The sequence below is a fragment of the Channa argus genome, chromosome 14 (genome assembly GCF_033026475.1).
Source record: "Channa argus isolate prfri chromosome 14, Channa argus male v1.0, whole genome shotgun sequence".
In the NCBI taxonomy this organism is placed as follows: domain Eukaryota; kingdom Metazoa; phylum Chordata; class Actinopteri; order Anabantiformes; family Channidae; genus Channa; species Channa argus.
This window is the reverse complement of record NC_090210.1, coordinates 17,879,785-17,896,687: the sequence shown is the minus strand read 5'-3', so window position 1 is coordinate 17,896,687 and position 16,903 is coordinate 17,879,785. Positions and strand designations below refer to the sequence as shown.

The window sequence follows — 16,903 nt, the reverse complement described above, 5'->3', positions numbered from 1 at the left end:
GATTCTCCAGTCTTTGGCACATATGATCCTCCTCGCACATTTTATGCACAGACAAGAATAGTCCATGTATTCAAGACCCTGCTAGGTCGCTCATTTATTTCACTTTTTGAAGCCCTGCATTGTAATGGAGTCCCACTTGTGCCACAATCTCGTTTCTACTTTGCGCATTCCTAAAGGTGATTGTTCTGGTCAACTCTGGCATTTTTTTTGTCTCAGTGCGCTGTGAAAGGCATGAGAGCAGAGCCAAAAATATCATTACACAGAGGGTGACATCAGGGGTGCGCGGCCTAGCGACAGGGAGCAGTGACGGAGTTCCCTGATTAGTGAGTTACCACGCAGAGACAAAGGGCCTCTGAAATCACAGGAAACAGAACAATAAAAGAGCCGGTGCACATTCCAAGAAAAGCAGCGCGCCACAGAAACACAACATGATCCAGGACACTGCTGCGACTCAACATCTGATGAAAACTTCAGCTGAGCAAGGACAGTGCATTATTGGAAAAGAATGACTTGCAGAACAGAGCAAAGAGATGAAATCCTAAATTACATACATCAGAACTTTTGATCACTGTTTCTCACATATTCCCGTTGAGAGGGAAAATCAAAAGAAGTGAAATGGATCTCAGCCATATTTGGATAAGAACTGACCCTAATTATGAGCTCCATTCTGCTTGCAGCTGCCTTATAATCTTTATGTCCAGTATTATCATACACTTGTGCATGCAAAACCATCCAACCCTCCAAACTGTGGGGTCCTTCACCCCACCCCCTCGCATGACCAGCAGGCCCACACAGCTTCCCCATGATCTATTAGTTCTCAGCCTGGTCTCAGGAAATAACTGGCTCCTTCCCTTTCTCCAAAATGGCAGCTCTATTTCGCAGGATTGGTTTGTTGGATTAAAACAATTCCCCACCAGCCCATAATTTGTGGGATTCTTATACCACGACACACCCTGCCATACATTTCCATTATAACCCCATTTTATCCTCTAAGGAGGATATTTCAGGATAAAGGACGACATCTTGCCCACTTTTGTGTGAAGGACCCCCAGGTTTTGGGGGGCTGCATTGAGTTACAGCCTTAAAACACAAGCCTTTAAATGGCTCAGATTTCTCCTCAATTGTTCAGTGGCAGGTAACAACAGGGTTTGGTAGAGAACCCTCAATGTGGTCTAACAAATTCTAGGTCAAGTGGAGATGAAGGGGATCTATTTTCAGCAAAACGTGCTGTTTATCTCTGTGTGTAATAGCAATGGGGAACTTCGTCCCCCACTTCTCTAACTTGCGGCATATGTGGCTGCCTATATGATGCATCTGCTAAATAATTTGTTTTCTCTTTTTCTTTGCTTTTTTTTTAGTAAAACATATTTGATTTTCAATAGCTAGGTGCCACCAAGTTAAGTTTAAATGCAATGTCTTGCTGGAGAGGTTTTGCGTTTTCTGAGTATATCTACAAGAAATATTGAGGATTTCTCAAAGTTTCCTTACAAGACATACAATGATGATGTCTTGTAAATCCATCATCACAAGTGCAAATGCAGACAACAGAACAAGCTGCCAGTCCATTTATTTCTTGGACAACAGCATATCAGTCATGCTTGTGCAACACAATGGGGCAAGGGCAGAAAATGCCAGATGAGTGTAAATCTTAGCACAGTTGACATCAGAGTCTGCAAAAACAAATTAGGGCCCAGCGGTTCCCTTTGGCTCGCTCAGGCCCACACATTATATACACAACTGGCTTACATGTGTTCTTGTTAATCCCTGATTTGAAAGACAACATTCAGCCTCAGCACAGGCGAGAATGTGGTATCTCTGTCATGAGTCTGTGTGAGGTCCGGGCTGCTGAGCTGATCACATACAAAGCACAAAAGAGATCAAGCGAGAATGTGAATGCACATCTCACATGTTACTGTTTAAGCTGAGCAGGAAGATTACAGCATAATACCACAGTGGTGAGCAATGCATTAATTCTCTGATAGTGTTTAAAACAACACAACCTCGAAATAAAGAGGTGCTCATTTTACTCCATTACACACATTGCTACTTCAGAAACCCAGAAAACACACTGACACATGAAGCTACTCTGACACACAGATTTGCATAGCTGCTCATACATAAGTGCTATTGCATGCTCTCGTAAAAACTTTAAACAGGCGGTATTTGCAGCTCTTAAAGGTGCACCACACTGAGCAGAGAGGAACTGTGATTGTTCATTGCAAACATGCAAGCCACCTCAGTTTGCGTTAGCCCACAACACACATATGCTCACGCTCACACACACGAAACACACACTTCAGGAAACTATGGCCAAACTGTGAGGAGATTCACTGTTCGAAAAACAGGAAGTGGTTACCAGCTGCATTAAACCAGAGTACACCTCTGTAATACTCACTCTCAAAATACACTGACGAACCTACAATATCTCACTACTTTGAAAGCAGAACTGAGAAAAACCTGCTCCACCACCTTTTTAATTTAAAATTTTTATTTGCTCTTTTTGACCAAGAAACAGGTGGACATCCAAATAAGCACATTTTTTAAGTACTGTCACTTACGTTGGAATGCAGTTCCTCAAAGAAAGACTCCCCTGACAGTGAAAAGTTGTCTCACGTGTTTGCAGGCCTTTGTCACAGAACATCTCTATTCCTTTAACAAAGAATGCCAGAACTGCATAATATTCTAAGCGGGTAGATTAGCAAAGGCTTATTCTCCTGCACCTTGTCTGTGCCTCAGGTTAAACCGAGCAGCTGCATTCAAATGTGGCCTGTGCTTCCCAATGACAGCACATGCATTTGTGGATCAAGTGTGTTTATCTTCTCTGCCTGACACAGGTTGAAGTACATGACCTGTCCTGCTGCAGAGAAGTGCCCAGGCATGCTGACAATTGCAAGGACTTAGATGTGAACAAAGGCAAGAGAAGAATTAATTGAGCCAAGAGTCATTACCTGAGCGGTTTAGCGGCAGCAGCCCCAAAGCCCCGCACAGGCAACAGGTCTCGTGATGAGCAATGGTGAGAACAGGTTCTGACAGTTGAGCTGAGCTGCAAACAAGTTGGGCCTGATAAGTGCTTACGTGAGCTTAGGTGAGTTTTGAGCGGTCAGTCAAGGTCGAGAGGGTTGGGACCTCAAGCTCCCTGCAGGTCATGAACTCGGAGAAGCAGCCACTTTGACCTTTGACTTTTAAAGAAGCCTCACAGACGTGGCCACAGGCATGTTGTTGCTGGGGAGTGAGAGTTGCTTTCTGCCGGTTTTCCCCTCTCTGTCATAGCACAAACGTGGTTGCTATGCACTGGGTGTGTGTATATGAACTGTGTTTTACACTTACTATTCAGTGTAATAGTACAAAATGATCACACACTTTGGGAACAGCTGTTTGGTGAATAAGGACTCAGTCATGAAAACTTGTGGTGCTGTTATGTCAGTATTCCCACACTAATAAACAACACTAATAAACCTGATTATTTATGAATAGACTGGACCCTGCCTTGACATAATATATAAAAATATGCATTGAAGCCTGAGTTAGACGTGTGTTAATTATATACTTCATCATCTTTCTGATGTAACATGTTGTCTTCCTACTCCAGTATTAGTTTAGTCTTCAATTCTCCACCTCTTAGCTTTGATAAAAACGACCACTAATCTATCTTCACCCCCACAAAAAAACGTAAATTACAGTCTGACAAATGGTGGGCCCCATTCAGGAAGTGAGTGAAGAGCCACAGATGATATGAGAGATACAGGTTATTCAGCAGCTTTGGAGCGAAGTGGGAGTTTGAAGTTAACCAGCCTGGTGAGGTTGTTACAGTGGGTTAATTATACATTAGTTGAAGTGTTAAATAGGCCGGTAACCTGCACTTTGCTGCCATTTATTAGAGCCAGGTGTGGTGAATAAATCAATTATGAGGCTTCAGGACTCATTTAAATCACTTCATTCTGTGGGGGAGTTTTCAAAGTGGTGTTTGACTTTATGTTGGGCACTGTGTGGGTATTTTCAGTTCTGCTACAGTAGTAAAACTACCATATTTAAAATAGATGGAAATCCTCCAACTGTAAACACATTTGTACGCATTTTAAATCAGGTTACATCAGTGGAGTGCCTATAGCCACAAAAGAAACTGCTGAAAGTTGGAAAGGAAACCGACATGTGGCTCAGCAAACCACTCTCTCCGTTGAGGTAGCACACTTCACACATGATTAGTGTGGATTCGCTCTGTGCATCGTTGTCCCACCTGGTTAGCTGACAAAACCACACTTTAAACACCAATTCCTGTCAGCAGGGTAAGAGTGAAACAGACACATCAAAATCTGAATACTGCGCGTGCCAAATGGTCGGTACACACCGGATCTCGTTTGTTTGTGAACCACAGGTTGTTATCTTCTCTGTGTTTTTGCAACCCAACCCAAAAATCTAAATTACTCAGTAGTAGAAACACCCTCGGCACCTGAACACTCCCTTTAACTGTTCTAACTGTCCAACGTAGAAAAGACCCAGAAATATTGCAACCAGAAAAATCACTTAATCATCTCTGTTTTTCTCAAGTTGGTTCCCACATTGCAGCCATCAGTTAGAGAAGAATCCATCCACCAATCAATGATACAGGTTACATGGGTTACACCGTGAATGGCAACAATGAGTGGCAATAAGTACACTACACACCAACTGTCGGCATTCTCCTCACCCTTCACCCACTTGAACAATTCGGTGATTTACAGCAGTTTAACTTGGGGTAAATGTACCCATGCTCCTTTGAGATAACATCTGCAATGTGCAGATGAACCTACCTGACCCCTCAGTGCCTCCTCAGAGCCTCATGGTTTATATTGCTGAACAGCTCACAGGCTAACTCCTGGCCTTGAGAAAAAAGTGGATTTGAGTTTCTGTAATTACACTTGTGAAAGGAGTGGCCATGGTTTTAAAACGTTTATAAATTGGGAAAATAGTTAAACTTTAAACAGCATGCAAAGAAATAGGAATGTATTTTATGCTGCATATTCCAATAGCTGTAAATACCTTTCAACAGTTAGTATTTTGGAAAAGTAAGCAATTCAGGGGTTTTGAAGATTAAATTTAATAAATTGATTATAAAAGGTGTATGATACTTCATTAAATAAATATTTGACAAACAAGAATCAGGAGTCAGAAATATCCTGACTTTAAGTCCAGTCAAAATGCCTCTCTCAGAGTTTGCTAACAAGTTTGTCATGTAGTGATGACATGTCATTATGGTTTTGTGTTCCTCCTGTGGCCAAAAAAACCCCAAAAACAGTTATTGCAGGTTCAATATAAAAAAATTTAAAAAAAAAACACTTCCCTTTTGCTACCTTAAGTGAAGATGGTTAAGAAAGCAGGAGTGAGAGTTCTTTGCATCTATTCCATTCCAGTTTGTGTCAGCAGCTGAAATAAGAAACTTTAAAAGCTCTTTGTTGAGCCACTGCACACATTCTGCAATCACTTGTACAAAATTGTGGAGTCATCCGTGGAGTTCCCCTTTAGATATTAATGATCGATGAGACCATGACAAGTCTTATGGCCCATCTGACACTGATCAAATGTAATTAATCACATAATCCTGATGTACAGTCGGCACATCCAACACTACTCTTCTATTCACTGACACAGACACACACGACCTTTTGACCCTTGCACATTCAGCTGATAAACCTGTCGCTGCTGCCCACGGGATTTCATACACTCAGTACGTGGTTCCATTCATTTCACCATCATATTTAAACTTGCTCATTTCCCAAACAGCTCACTAATAAGGCACTCGTGCTTTTCAATATCATCCGTTTAAGAAAACACGACACCATTCACAAGTACAGGATCAATATCCACCCTCAGAAAGAGCAGGGCTCTGTGAAAACAGTCGAGTGCACTCAAGGAATCGTAACCAGGTGTAAAAGAGGAAATACCTGGAGCATTCTTTGCTCCAGGAATGTTTTTATTAGCCTTTTTACAAATGTCGCTATTTTGAGGTGTGTACACTATAAAGTGCACTGCAGGCTAGATCGCTCAATCAAGCAGAGTGTGCTTTCAATGGGGAACCTGTGTCCAGCCCAAGGTTTTGCTATTTGAACAGCTGGCACAGTTTAGTTCGGCATGTTCAAATGTGCAGGTCTGAGGCTGTACTACCACACTGAGGAAAAACACAGGCCTCCCCCAGCTTTCAGCAGGATACGCTCTACTTTATACAGTCCTGTCAGCTGCATGATTGTCAACTTGCTGTTTTCCCAGGTTCCTGTCTTTGCGCTAAGCTAAGCTAAGTGGCTGCTGCCTGTAGTTACATAATTAGTGTGCAAACATCAGAGCAGTATCAATCTATCTATTACTTGAGGAGTAAGCAAATAGGACTGTTAGTTTGGTCAACTCAGCCACTTTCATCTTTGTACAGTACATGCAGTGTGTACGACCAGTAGCCGATTAGCTTACCTTAGCACAAAGACAGGAAATGGGGCGAAACACCAAAAAGTTGGCTAAATCCTGTCATTTTTACAAACGTGCCATTTTCTGTAGAGATTAAACAAACTATAACAAAACGGTGTGTTTATTAGTGAGCTTGAGCTTTACAGGTTTGTGGCTTGTGCTTAGCTAAGCTAATACTTTTATAGCTATAGCTTGTAAGGATGGGACAGATCTGTCACCAAGCTTGTGCTAAGACACTAAGACCTAGTACATCACAAAATGTCAAACAGTCCTTCAGGGCAAAGAAGAAGCACACTTAATATTTCCAGAAGTAAAATAATTTGTTTCATAATGTTTGTTGACCCTGGGAAACACTTTGAGTTGCTATGGTCTGTAAATGTTCCAGTGCTTTCAGAGTGGCCCACTTCAAGCCCCTGAAAGCCTGCCCATTCTCATTTATCAAATCAAAAGCACCTTTCTTAGCACTTTGCAGAGAGAAAAAAAACATTTTCACAGTCACTGAAGCCATGTGTGTGTGTGTGTGTGTGTGTGTGTGTGTGTGTGTGTGTGTGTGTGTGTGTGTGTGTGTGTGTGTGTGTGTGCGTGCTGTGACGAGTGGGACCAGTATGATTCCTGGTGTTAACAGCTAATAAACTTGGGCCCATCCCCACCGGTGCTCTACTGACTCAATTATATCCACATGTAGCCATTATTCCTGCCATGTTAGCCAGAGTAAGTTGCATATTTTTTAAAGGTGGGTTTCCATAACACTTGCTGAAAGCTACACTGGTTGTCGAGACACATGTTTGGGTTCGGTGGAAGCCAGACGCAGGCTGTGTTAATGCAGAGCTGCTGTGGGACGCAGCATGGAACCACTGTGTTCCCTTTTGTTTTCAAAGTCTCACCTCTTTAATTTGTGTAGCGAGTTAAATGGGTCTATTGGCTGGATCGAAGCGCAAATAAACACATTTAACTTTAAAGGATGGAAGAGAGAGAGAGGCCCACATTCATTCTGCAATTTTTGATTTTCTTTCTAATCTTAATTCTAATATGAATTACATGCAAAATAGTAAAAGCGTTTGCCAGTATTTCCTTAATTATACTCAAGAACACTTCATTCATTATTAGGACGAGTTGATTTTAAATATTAAAATAATTATTTTGTTATTATTTTTAATAGTCTTGTAACTGATTTGATCAATAAAACCAATGTGTTTCTACTGTTTCTACCGGTTACGATTGTAAACGACTAGGCACAGTCATGCAATATTCAAATAAGTACAGTGCAGATTAATGGCAACTCTGTTTGGAGACAGTTGTCTTTATCAGTGAAACTCAACTGCTCTTTAGTTATGTTAATTCACTAAAGAGACCTTGTTGAATGCTCCCAGCAGGCACCGCAAGTGTTCTTGACTGTGTGTCCTGTTCCTCTGCTGCTTTCTTAACGAATGTTTTAGGGATTCTGTAATTGGAGCAGGACTGGAGCCAGCCCTTTGAATGTCACGCTGTCGGCGCGTGCCAACCTTTTCTGCTGAACGTTTCTTTCCCACTGCCCACCCCCCACATGCCCCCCCACCACCACCCCCCGTCTTTTTCCTACTGGGGGGATGGTGAGCTTCAATGCTATCATTCTTTGATTCTGTTTGAATCTGGCCGCGTGTGAGCAGGAAAAGGAGCCAAACATGCTTCCTGAGTAGTCAGGGGGGTGGACGCTGTAATAAGCGAGGGGTGGGTGGTTAAAAATAACTGGGGTATATAAGCCTGAAGAAGGATCCCAATCACTCTGAAACTCTCACTGGCTCTCACTCAGTCAGGATGTCCCGTGTAAGGCCGGCTCTACCTCGCTCACACACACATACACACACACAGACACAGACACACACACACTTTTTTCCATGGAAGTTCGCTGAGTGTGCCACATGGGCTGATGTGTCCAAATACTCACCACAGTGACGGAACGCTTACAGGCCTGAGACATAATGCACGCCTGAGTCCATGCTACTGACAGCTCACAAACAACTTGTAAGGTTTCAACATGGAGAATATGAGACCTGCATCTGTACGAAGAGCCATGTAACCCACGCTATGTATTGTAAAGGAAATTACAGTTATTAACACTAAGGTTTGCAGTTGTTATTCTGTTAAAATGCTATCATTTCTTGTTCTCTAAGGTCTTATCAAACACTTAAGCATTGTACGTAAGTGGGGCAGTGATCCCCATGTATGAATTTCTTACAGCAGTGTATCGATGGTATTGTCTCTTTAACTTCATTTCTAAGAAACTCGCTTTGTATTCTTGGTTTACGCTGCTTGTTTCTGTACTTGGGTGGGGTGGGAACATTCTGTTTGTAAATAGCATGCATCTTTTTTTTTTTTTCTGATTTAGGGAACTGACATTTTTTGTAATAAAAATGCAAGTCATAGAATGGAAATTATTTGAATGGACGAAATAAAAGATGCGAATGGTTAAAATAGTCAACGTTACTGTTAGAGTATTTCATGGGAACGTTTCTGTAACACACAAGTGCATTAAGAAAACAGAATATTTTCGAAGAGTTAGTTTCAACGCCACTAGTGCAACAGCATGTCAACAACATCACTACTCATCAACAACTTGATAACTTCTTGATAACTTGGCAACTTGAAAGCACAGATAAGTCTGCAGCTTTAACATTGTGAAATGACACCCATGTTACCCAATGGTAAAACTATTGTGTAAAGGGATTTTCTTAGGCTTCTGTGGAAACGTTGCTCATACACACTTGTTTCATCAATTGTCCCCTGTTCCTCTTCTGGGAGCAAACTAAATCTGTGGCTCGCATGGGGCTGCAGGATGGGAGACGGTGATTTGTCTAAAAGACACAAGGTCAAGAATGTGACAAGGACATTGAATCCCAGCCAGCTCCAAGATGTTTGTTTCACCTGTGACCTGCCTGCGAAAGGGTCAAGCAAAGGGTGAAAATCCCTGCAGTGATCAATTAGATACCACTTCTTATGGATGTGTAAGGAATCTCTTTAAAAGAAATGTTTTTCATTCGGCCTGCTGCAGTCCCACCCATCATATGCGAGGCCCTGAACAGTCCCCCGATTTGCCCAAATGAAATTCTCTCATCGGGTACGTACACTTCTCCGAAGGAAGTGATGGATCAGAATGAAATACAAACCCGTCTCTTAAACGTCATGCGAATTGGTGAGCACTCCCTTCGGGGGAACCACCAGACTTGCCAACTATAGCTTTCTTTTTGGCCTTGGCTGCACAGAGCAGAGCAGAGCACACTGTGAGCGGTTTCACATGATATTCGACTGCTCAAGTGCAAATGTTTCAGTCCTTTCAGGCGAACAGTTGAATCCACCAGGTGCAGAGTTGCCTACTCAAGTATTTATATAGTTCTGTCACAAATCCCCTGTTAACCATTTCTGTGCAAATGTATAAACCAGGTGTAAAAAGTTTCTGCTGTGATGAGAACTTGGTCAGGCTGTTTGCTTGCGATATACTCCGAAAAAGTTTTATTAATAAAACAAAAACCAGACCTTTAACCCTGATGCATTATATCTATCCACTGATCAAAGGATCTTGCGCAAACCAGCTGTAGATGTGATGTTGAATATTGTTTCCCTTTAACAGTGCCAGGCTGTTTCTCTGTTTCTAGTCTTTATGTTATGCTAAGTGTCTCTTGACTGTGGCTCTTAGTGAATATGAGATATGAAAGTGATATTGATCTCCTCATAAAACTCTCATCAAGAAACAGAATAAGTTCACTTCCCAAAATGTTCCTTTATATTCCTTTACACTACAGAGAGACGGAGACAGGGAGAATGAGTAAGAGGGAGAGCGAGAGACAGAGACAGACAGAGAGAAACACAGATAGACGGAGAGAAAGAGAGAGAGACACACACACACACACAAAGAGACAGAACTTATCTGACTTGTCAGTGAGGTTATGAAGAGTTCAGTGACGAAGACCAATGGTGTAGAGATAATCTGATTGTACTTACTGATGCTTAATCACATGTCCACTGATACTGCACAGGTAATAAGCTTCAACAAAGAGGGATAAATGTGGCAGAAAGCTTTTAAAATAAAAGAAAAATAACCACAGTGAATAACTTTTGAAAGTAAATGAGGAGAGATGGCTAAAATAACTAAAAGGTCAACAGTGGAATAAGTTCCTTAAATTTAAAGTTTAGAGTATTACAAAGTGTTAAAGGTAGCTGAGCAAGAGAGGAAGTGAGAGTGCTCTCACTCTCACTGGTAGCAGAGCAAAGGAGACCTCAGCTCCAGAGCAGAGGTCAGAGTCAGCGGTCAGGGGTTCAGACATCAGGCCGGCCGCTCAGCTGCCACTAAAAACATACTTCCTCTCCAGCCTTACTGGACTCCTGCCGCGTGACGCACTTTCCACTGAACACACAGCACAGATCAGGGATCAGGAAGTGGAAACCTCAAAGCTGCACTCCCTGGGTTTTCTGGTAATGGTGGACATGACAGCTTGATGAGAGGTGATGGTGTCTGTCATGAAGCGCTGAGCCCAGGTATTTCTGTGCTTCCTCAGATCATCACATTCAGTACATTTTCAGTTTTTATTGAACCTGCTGTAGAAAATGGGTGCGTTCCTCACTGGGGTTTGGATGGATTGGTAATGACAGCACGTACACTACGCGCTGATCAGTTAATTAAATCCAGGCACTGTTTTGATTCCACTGTATTTTACATTTTGTGGCACAATCACCACTTCTTGCATGTTGTAAATCACTTTACCCAGCAGCATAAAACTATGACTGCATAAGGTGTACTACTCGTGAATACTTTATGTACAGTGTGGAAGAGTTTGCCCCCTACGTTTTCTAATGCATGTAAACGTTTGGTTGCAAAATGTTTACTTGTAATTGAATATTTTTCATTTGTGGTATTTTTACTTAAGCAAAGGACAGGGACTTCTTCCCTCGGTGCTGATGAGTGCAGCACCGAGTGCCCTTCTTTGCTAAATGTAGGTAGAGATGTTTTGTTTAGGTTTCCTGTGTATTTAATTTATTTTCATTTCATTGGTCATTTTTCTCACAGTCTCAATATCAAGATACTGGAATTACACAGACTGGGGGATTTACATAAAAAAGAGCATCATTTCAAATGTACTGAAGTCTTTCAAAGTCATAGCACATTTGTAGCTAAAGAATTTCAGCAGAGAAAACCATCAGGCCGTCTTTTCTCTGCATAAACAGCAGCAGGCAGGCAGGAGTTGTGATGCTAATTTGACCCCAATCGACACCGCAGCGCCCCATCATTCATTTACACCTGAATTGGATGTTACCTCAAATCATATTTAGATCAGGATCGCTCGGAGCGTTAAGCCGCGAAAACCGTTTCAGACAACCCTGGCGCCTGTTTGGACAAGCCTGCTGCGAAACAACAAAACCATCTTCCATTAATGATAATGAGCCGAGAGCGAGACGCACCAAACAGGTGGAGGCAGCAACACACCTGAGAACACATCCAGAGCCGATGCAGTTTCTTGCATCGTTTCAACTCCGCTTCGTACAGACGTTTTGTACCGAAAGGCTGGAACGGAGTTGACAATTGATGCATTGCAACAAGGAAATTAAAAAAAAAAAAAAAAGAGTATTGACCCGAAAATTCACTGACGCAATAATATGTACAAATATGCTGTCAGATTCGAGTTTTGACTTTCATTTTTTTTGTGGCAAATCATATGTGTGGCTTAAATTAAAAGATAATTAAATGTCTACCAGCGTGTTAAACCACTAATCTAACTGATCTAAAGTTATTATAACTGCTCATGAGAAACACTTAGATGTCCAATAAGGCATGTTGTGATTATTAACTGAGGCGCTGGCAGCTTTCACGCCGTTGCCCTCCAGCACTTTTTGTCTTCAGCCTTGTTCCTTTCGGCACATTACGTACATTCTATGGTTGCTATATTGCCCGGGTGTTTGTAATGTGCCTGCATATTTTTTTTTTTTTCTTTTCCAACTTTCAGTCTTAGGTGGTTGGTCTGTTTGCGTTTGCGTCAGCATGTGGGGGAGGGCCTTCACTTTATAGGTTCCTCTGCGCTGCCCCGACTGTCATAGAGCGCACTGAGCCCCGCTGCCTGCAGCAGCCACTTTATAAAGAGCTAAATTTACCAAACTTTACGTTGTTTCCTGAGCTCTCACAATTGGCCGGGAGCACTCGGCTTGCAGGGTTATAAGGTTGGAGGACCTCCTACCACTTTTAAACTTGTTCATGTCTTTTGGAGCGCAGCTGTGAAGAGGCGACTAGTGAACTAGGCGCACAGACCCTGGCGCGGCTGCCGCTCAACACAACGCGATTTTGACAAGAGATAGCAATTATTTCACCAATGGCCTTATCCGGAGTGATGCTACCGTCGTTTTCGACATTCACAAACCAAAGAGAAAAAACCTGGGAAAACGTGAGTTTTTAATTTTGCGCTCTGATTTTCAAGGCTTTTTATTGGGATGAAAAAAATGAATAAGAACTGTTGGAAGTTTCTTTTTTCTTTTCTTTTTTTTTTTTGCTGTAGGAAAACAATACAAAATAACTTGATCTCCAGTGTTAAGATGACTAACGTGTCCAGTTGGGAAATATCCTGCAGTGTAACTAACTTTTTCTGTGTCGCAACCACATAATATTTAGGCTACTTTCTCTAATAATGTCTCTTATTGTTTCAGAGGTGGAAAGGAGAGATGGACAAAATTGTCTCCACCAGCTGCTCCATGCTTGAAATGGTACACAACCTGGACAATCACAGCAAAAGAGACGACGAGGATCTGAGTAATTATTTGGATCTGGATTTTATTCTCGCCAACACAACTTGCTCAGACAACACGGCGGAATACGTGGGCACAGCTGACCCCAACATGTACACGCCAGGAAGCTCGGTGCCATCCTACGCAGCAGACGACCACCGTTCCCCGCCGCCCCCGTACACCACCAGCCTCATGGCAGAGCTTCTCCGCTCAGAAGGGACCAACGGCTATGGCATTACGCGCAACCCAGGCGTTCAGGGCAGATTTTATGCCAACTCTGCGCCGTTTCCCCGAGCAGACAACATCAAAGTGGAGCCTCCCATGGACAGTTACGGACCTGTTATGGGGATGGTGCCTCAGAGCTGCAGCAAAGTCAAGCAAGAGGGGAACGTTTCTTGCATGATGTCCTTCGAGCAGCCCCGGGTGGCCATCAGTCCGCGGGCAGCCAACAACATGACGCCGCCTCTCAGCCCCAACGACCAGGGAGCTTCGGACTGCCAGGCACAGCTGTGCCAGCCCATGAACTTCCAACAGAAGTTTCACACGCCGTCGACTTTCCCGCACCACCCTCAGGCTCCCCACATGCAAATGCCTTATCACGCTCCGCACACTGCCTTTGGCATGTACGAAGAGGGGCTCAGCCTGCAGCCCGGAGCGCAGAGGGTGATGCTCACACCACCTTCATCTCCCCTCGAGCTGCTGGAGTCCAAACCCAAGAGAGGGCGGCGCACATGGCCGCGAAAGCGCACGGCGACTCACACATGCACCTTTGCTGGCTGCGGGAAAACGTACACCAAGAGCTCCCACCTGAAGGCACATCTCAGAACCCACACCGGTAAGTTTGAGCTCACATCCCTCAGAAGTATATTCATGTGCGCAATTACACACGGGGGCAGTACAATGTTCCAAACCGCGTCTTCCCTCCCGACACATGCTCACTGTTTGCTTGATTTTTTTTTCACGCAGGTGAGAAGCCATACCACTGCAGCTGGGAAGGTTGTGGATGGAAATTCGCCCGCTCCGATGAGCTGACCCGTCATTTCCGCAAACACACCGGACACCGGCCCTTCCAGTGCCACCTGTGTGAGCGTGCCTTCTCCAGGTCTGACCACCTGGCACTTCACATGAAGAGACACATGTGAACAAGCCCACATACGGACTTGAACGGGGGAGTCAAGGGGGGGTTGTGTTTTTTTTTTGGTTTTTTTTGTTTGTTTTATTATTGTGATTCAACTGATGCATTTTTATTTAAATTGTTCTCCACATGACCAAAGTCTTTTTTATATAATATTAAATTTAAAAGGATTTAGTGTTATTATTTTTAATAACGTAGCTGGTACTACTTTGGTTCTATAAAAGCTTTAGAAAAGCTTTGTTTGCTTCAGAGCAGGCAGACCAAGAAGGGGCTGGCCCTGTACATAACTACTCTTCATCTTCACAACTGGAATGCGGTGTTTGACACAAGTGCCTTTCTATGACTGTGCTACTGTAAAACTCTTAGTGACAGAATGACATGGCCACAAAATTGCTAGTTCTTATTAATAGGAGTGAGACGCACATACAGTTGACTACTTTGTGCGAAGACAATGTTTTATTTAAACTGCCTCAAAGTCTGAATGGCCTAAATTGTTTTATTTTATTGGTTTTTCCCTTTTTGGAGTTACTGTTGTCTTTTCTGGTATGAACCTTTTGGATCCAACCCCTCTGTACACTATCAGGGCTTGATGTCCTGTGCATTATTTTTTACTTAAATTTATATAAATATGTACATGGATTTTATACTGTAAATGTGTATTTATTGTAAATATTAAAAAATAATGAAATTGAACATTCTACTGGGGAACTCGTTATCTTTGATGCGTGTATATAGTCTCTCTGGGTGCATCTTGTTCACACATTTAGCCTTATAAACCACATCTAAGAATCGCTTTCATGCTGCACTTAGGTGCAGCCGACCTGCACACCATCAGATCAGTTGCACTAAGTGGGTTGTACATGTTGCCATTGTACACCGCCTTTAACTTTAAAACATGAGCACTTGATTTCCACTGTGATGTTTTGCAGCTGCAGAACGGAGAAGAGCAGCCGCTTGTGGGCTTAGCCTATAAATACAAACACTCCATTTCCATAATTACAGAGTAAGCCCGGAGCCGTCTGGACAGAGGGGCACAGCAAACCCTCATCAGGGAGCCCATAGAGTCCCTTTCTGATGGGTAGAAATTATAGTAGTACATCAAAGGACCTTAATACTACAATTACACAGAGTCTCTCTGCACTACAGTTTCAAAGTATTCGAGTCTCTGTAGATTATGTCTGCGTGGTGTCACTGAGAATTAGATTCACCAGCATCAGTCGTAAACGTATGAATATAGAAATCTTTTCATAGGTAGACAATAAACTTTTTTCCCCCCAAATATGTTATTGATGACTGACAAAATACTTCGGGCTTTTACAATTTTCCAACGTTGAAAATAGTTTTACTCAAATGTTGTGTCACTCAGGTCCAGACTTACATATAGCAAACGCAGAATGTGATCAAATGTGTCGTGTTGTTGCTAGAATTTATCATTTAAAAAAAAAAAAAAGGGGAAGTAACCAGTGGGTCAAAAATATCTGCAATGGAACATGCAAATGTTATCACTCTCATTTCACCTTTTTTGTTCCAATATCAAAGCAGAACTTAAACATATATAAACAATCCATCTTCAATTCATTGTAGCATAACCTTGTACTTTACAGAAAAAGAACGAAAGGAGGAAATTGACACTGACAAGAGTTAACTAAATTCTATCCTTTTTAATATTATTGTTCCTCAAAGCCACTTACTGTACTTGACTTCTGTATATATTAGGGATACTTTTGTTTTGCAATCAAACAAATTAATCATGATTTTCTGTGAAATATAACTGACCTTTCTTCCAGCTGTTGTTATTACATTAGCACCTTATATAACACATCAGTTATAACAGGATCATTATAGCTAACATTTAGCAAATATAATACTAAAATAATGCCTTGGTAATCACCAAGGTAATATTTGAGTGACATTAATGAAGGTCTGTCCAGATTTCTTACCTGGGGACACATCTGTGATTCATTGGCATTTCTGAGAAACACCCATGAAACAAAGCTGGAAAATACAAAAGGAGCTGTTTGAATTTCTTCGGTGGCAACTAAGTTTTGTAGGTTTGTCATTTATTGTGATTTCATAGCAAAGAGTAAGCAAATTGCTGGGTAAGCAACTTGGAACGCTCAGACTTGTGCTGAACAGATACAGGACATGTACTGCACTGTAGAGAGCTCACTCTACATTGTAAACACAGGAAGTGTCCCACAGCCACAGGACAGAGGACGAGGACCATCTTCTGTCCTGTGGCTTTGGGACACATCACTGAACGAGTGAATGAAGACCACCTTGAGCTCAGTTTTCATTTGTGTAACCAGTGACATTTGTTATAATAAACATCATTTTGCAATAATCCTCCCCATATATAAAATGATCATAGCACACTGATCCCCCGATTTCCCTTCACACACGCTGAATCCCTGCACAAAACATTCAGGGATACGTTTTATTTTTCACCTACCATATACCATATAACCCAACTAATCATCAGGATTATTGTATGTTGGACTGATATTATAATATGAAGAGCCTGTGGTTATGATGACAAGGATGATATTAATAAACACATGTCAGTGTAAATGGTGTCATTTTCTCACAGTAAGCAAA

The 16,903-nt window shown here is 42.2% G+C and overlaps 1 protein-coding gene across 1 annotated transcript; it reads left to right on the top strand.

Moving 5' to 3' along the window:
- The first annotated feature begins 12,487 nt into the window (after positions 1-12,487).
- On the top strand, positions 12,488-14,998 carry klf2b (Kruppel like factor 2b). The gene is made up of 3 exons (XM_067475689.1): positions 12,488-12,833; positions 13,093-14,005; positions 14,137-14,998. The coding sequence occupies exons 1-3, from the start codon at positions 12,762-12,764 to the stop codon at positions 14,310-14,312; spliced, it is 1,161 nt and encodes a 386-aa protein (XP_067331790.1). The 5' UTR covers positions 12,488-12,761; the 3' UTR covers positions 14,313-14,998.
- The last annotated feature ends 1,905 nt before the right edge of the window (positions 14,999-16,903 follow it).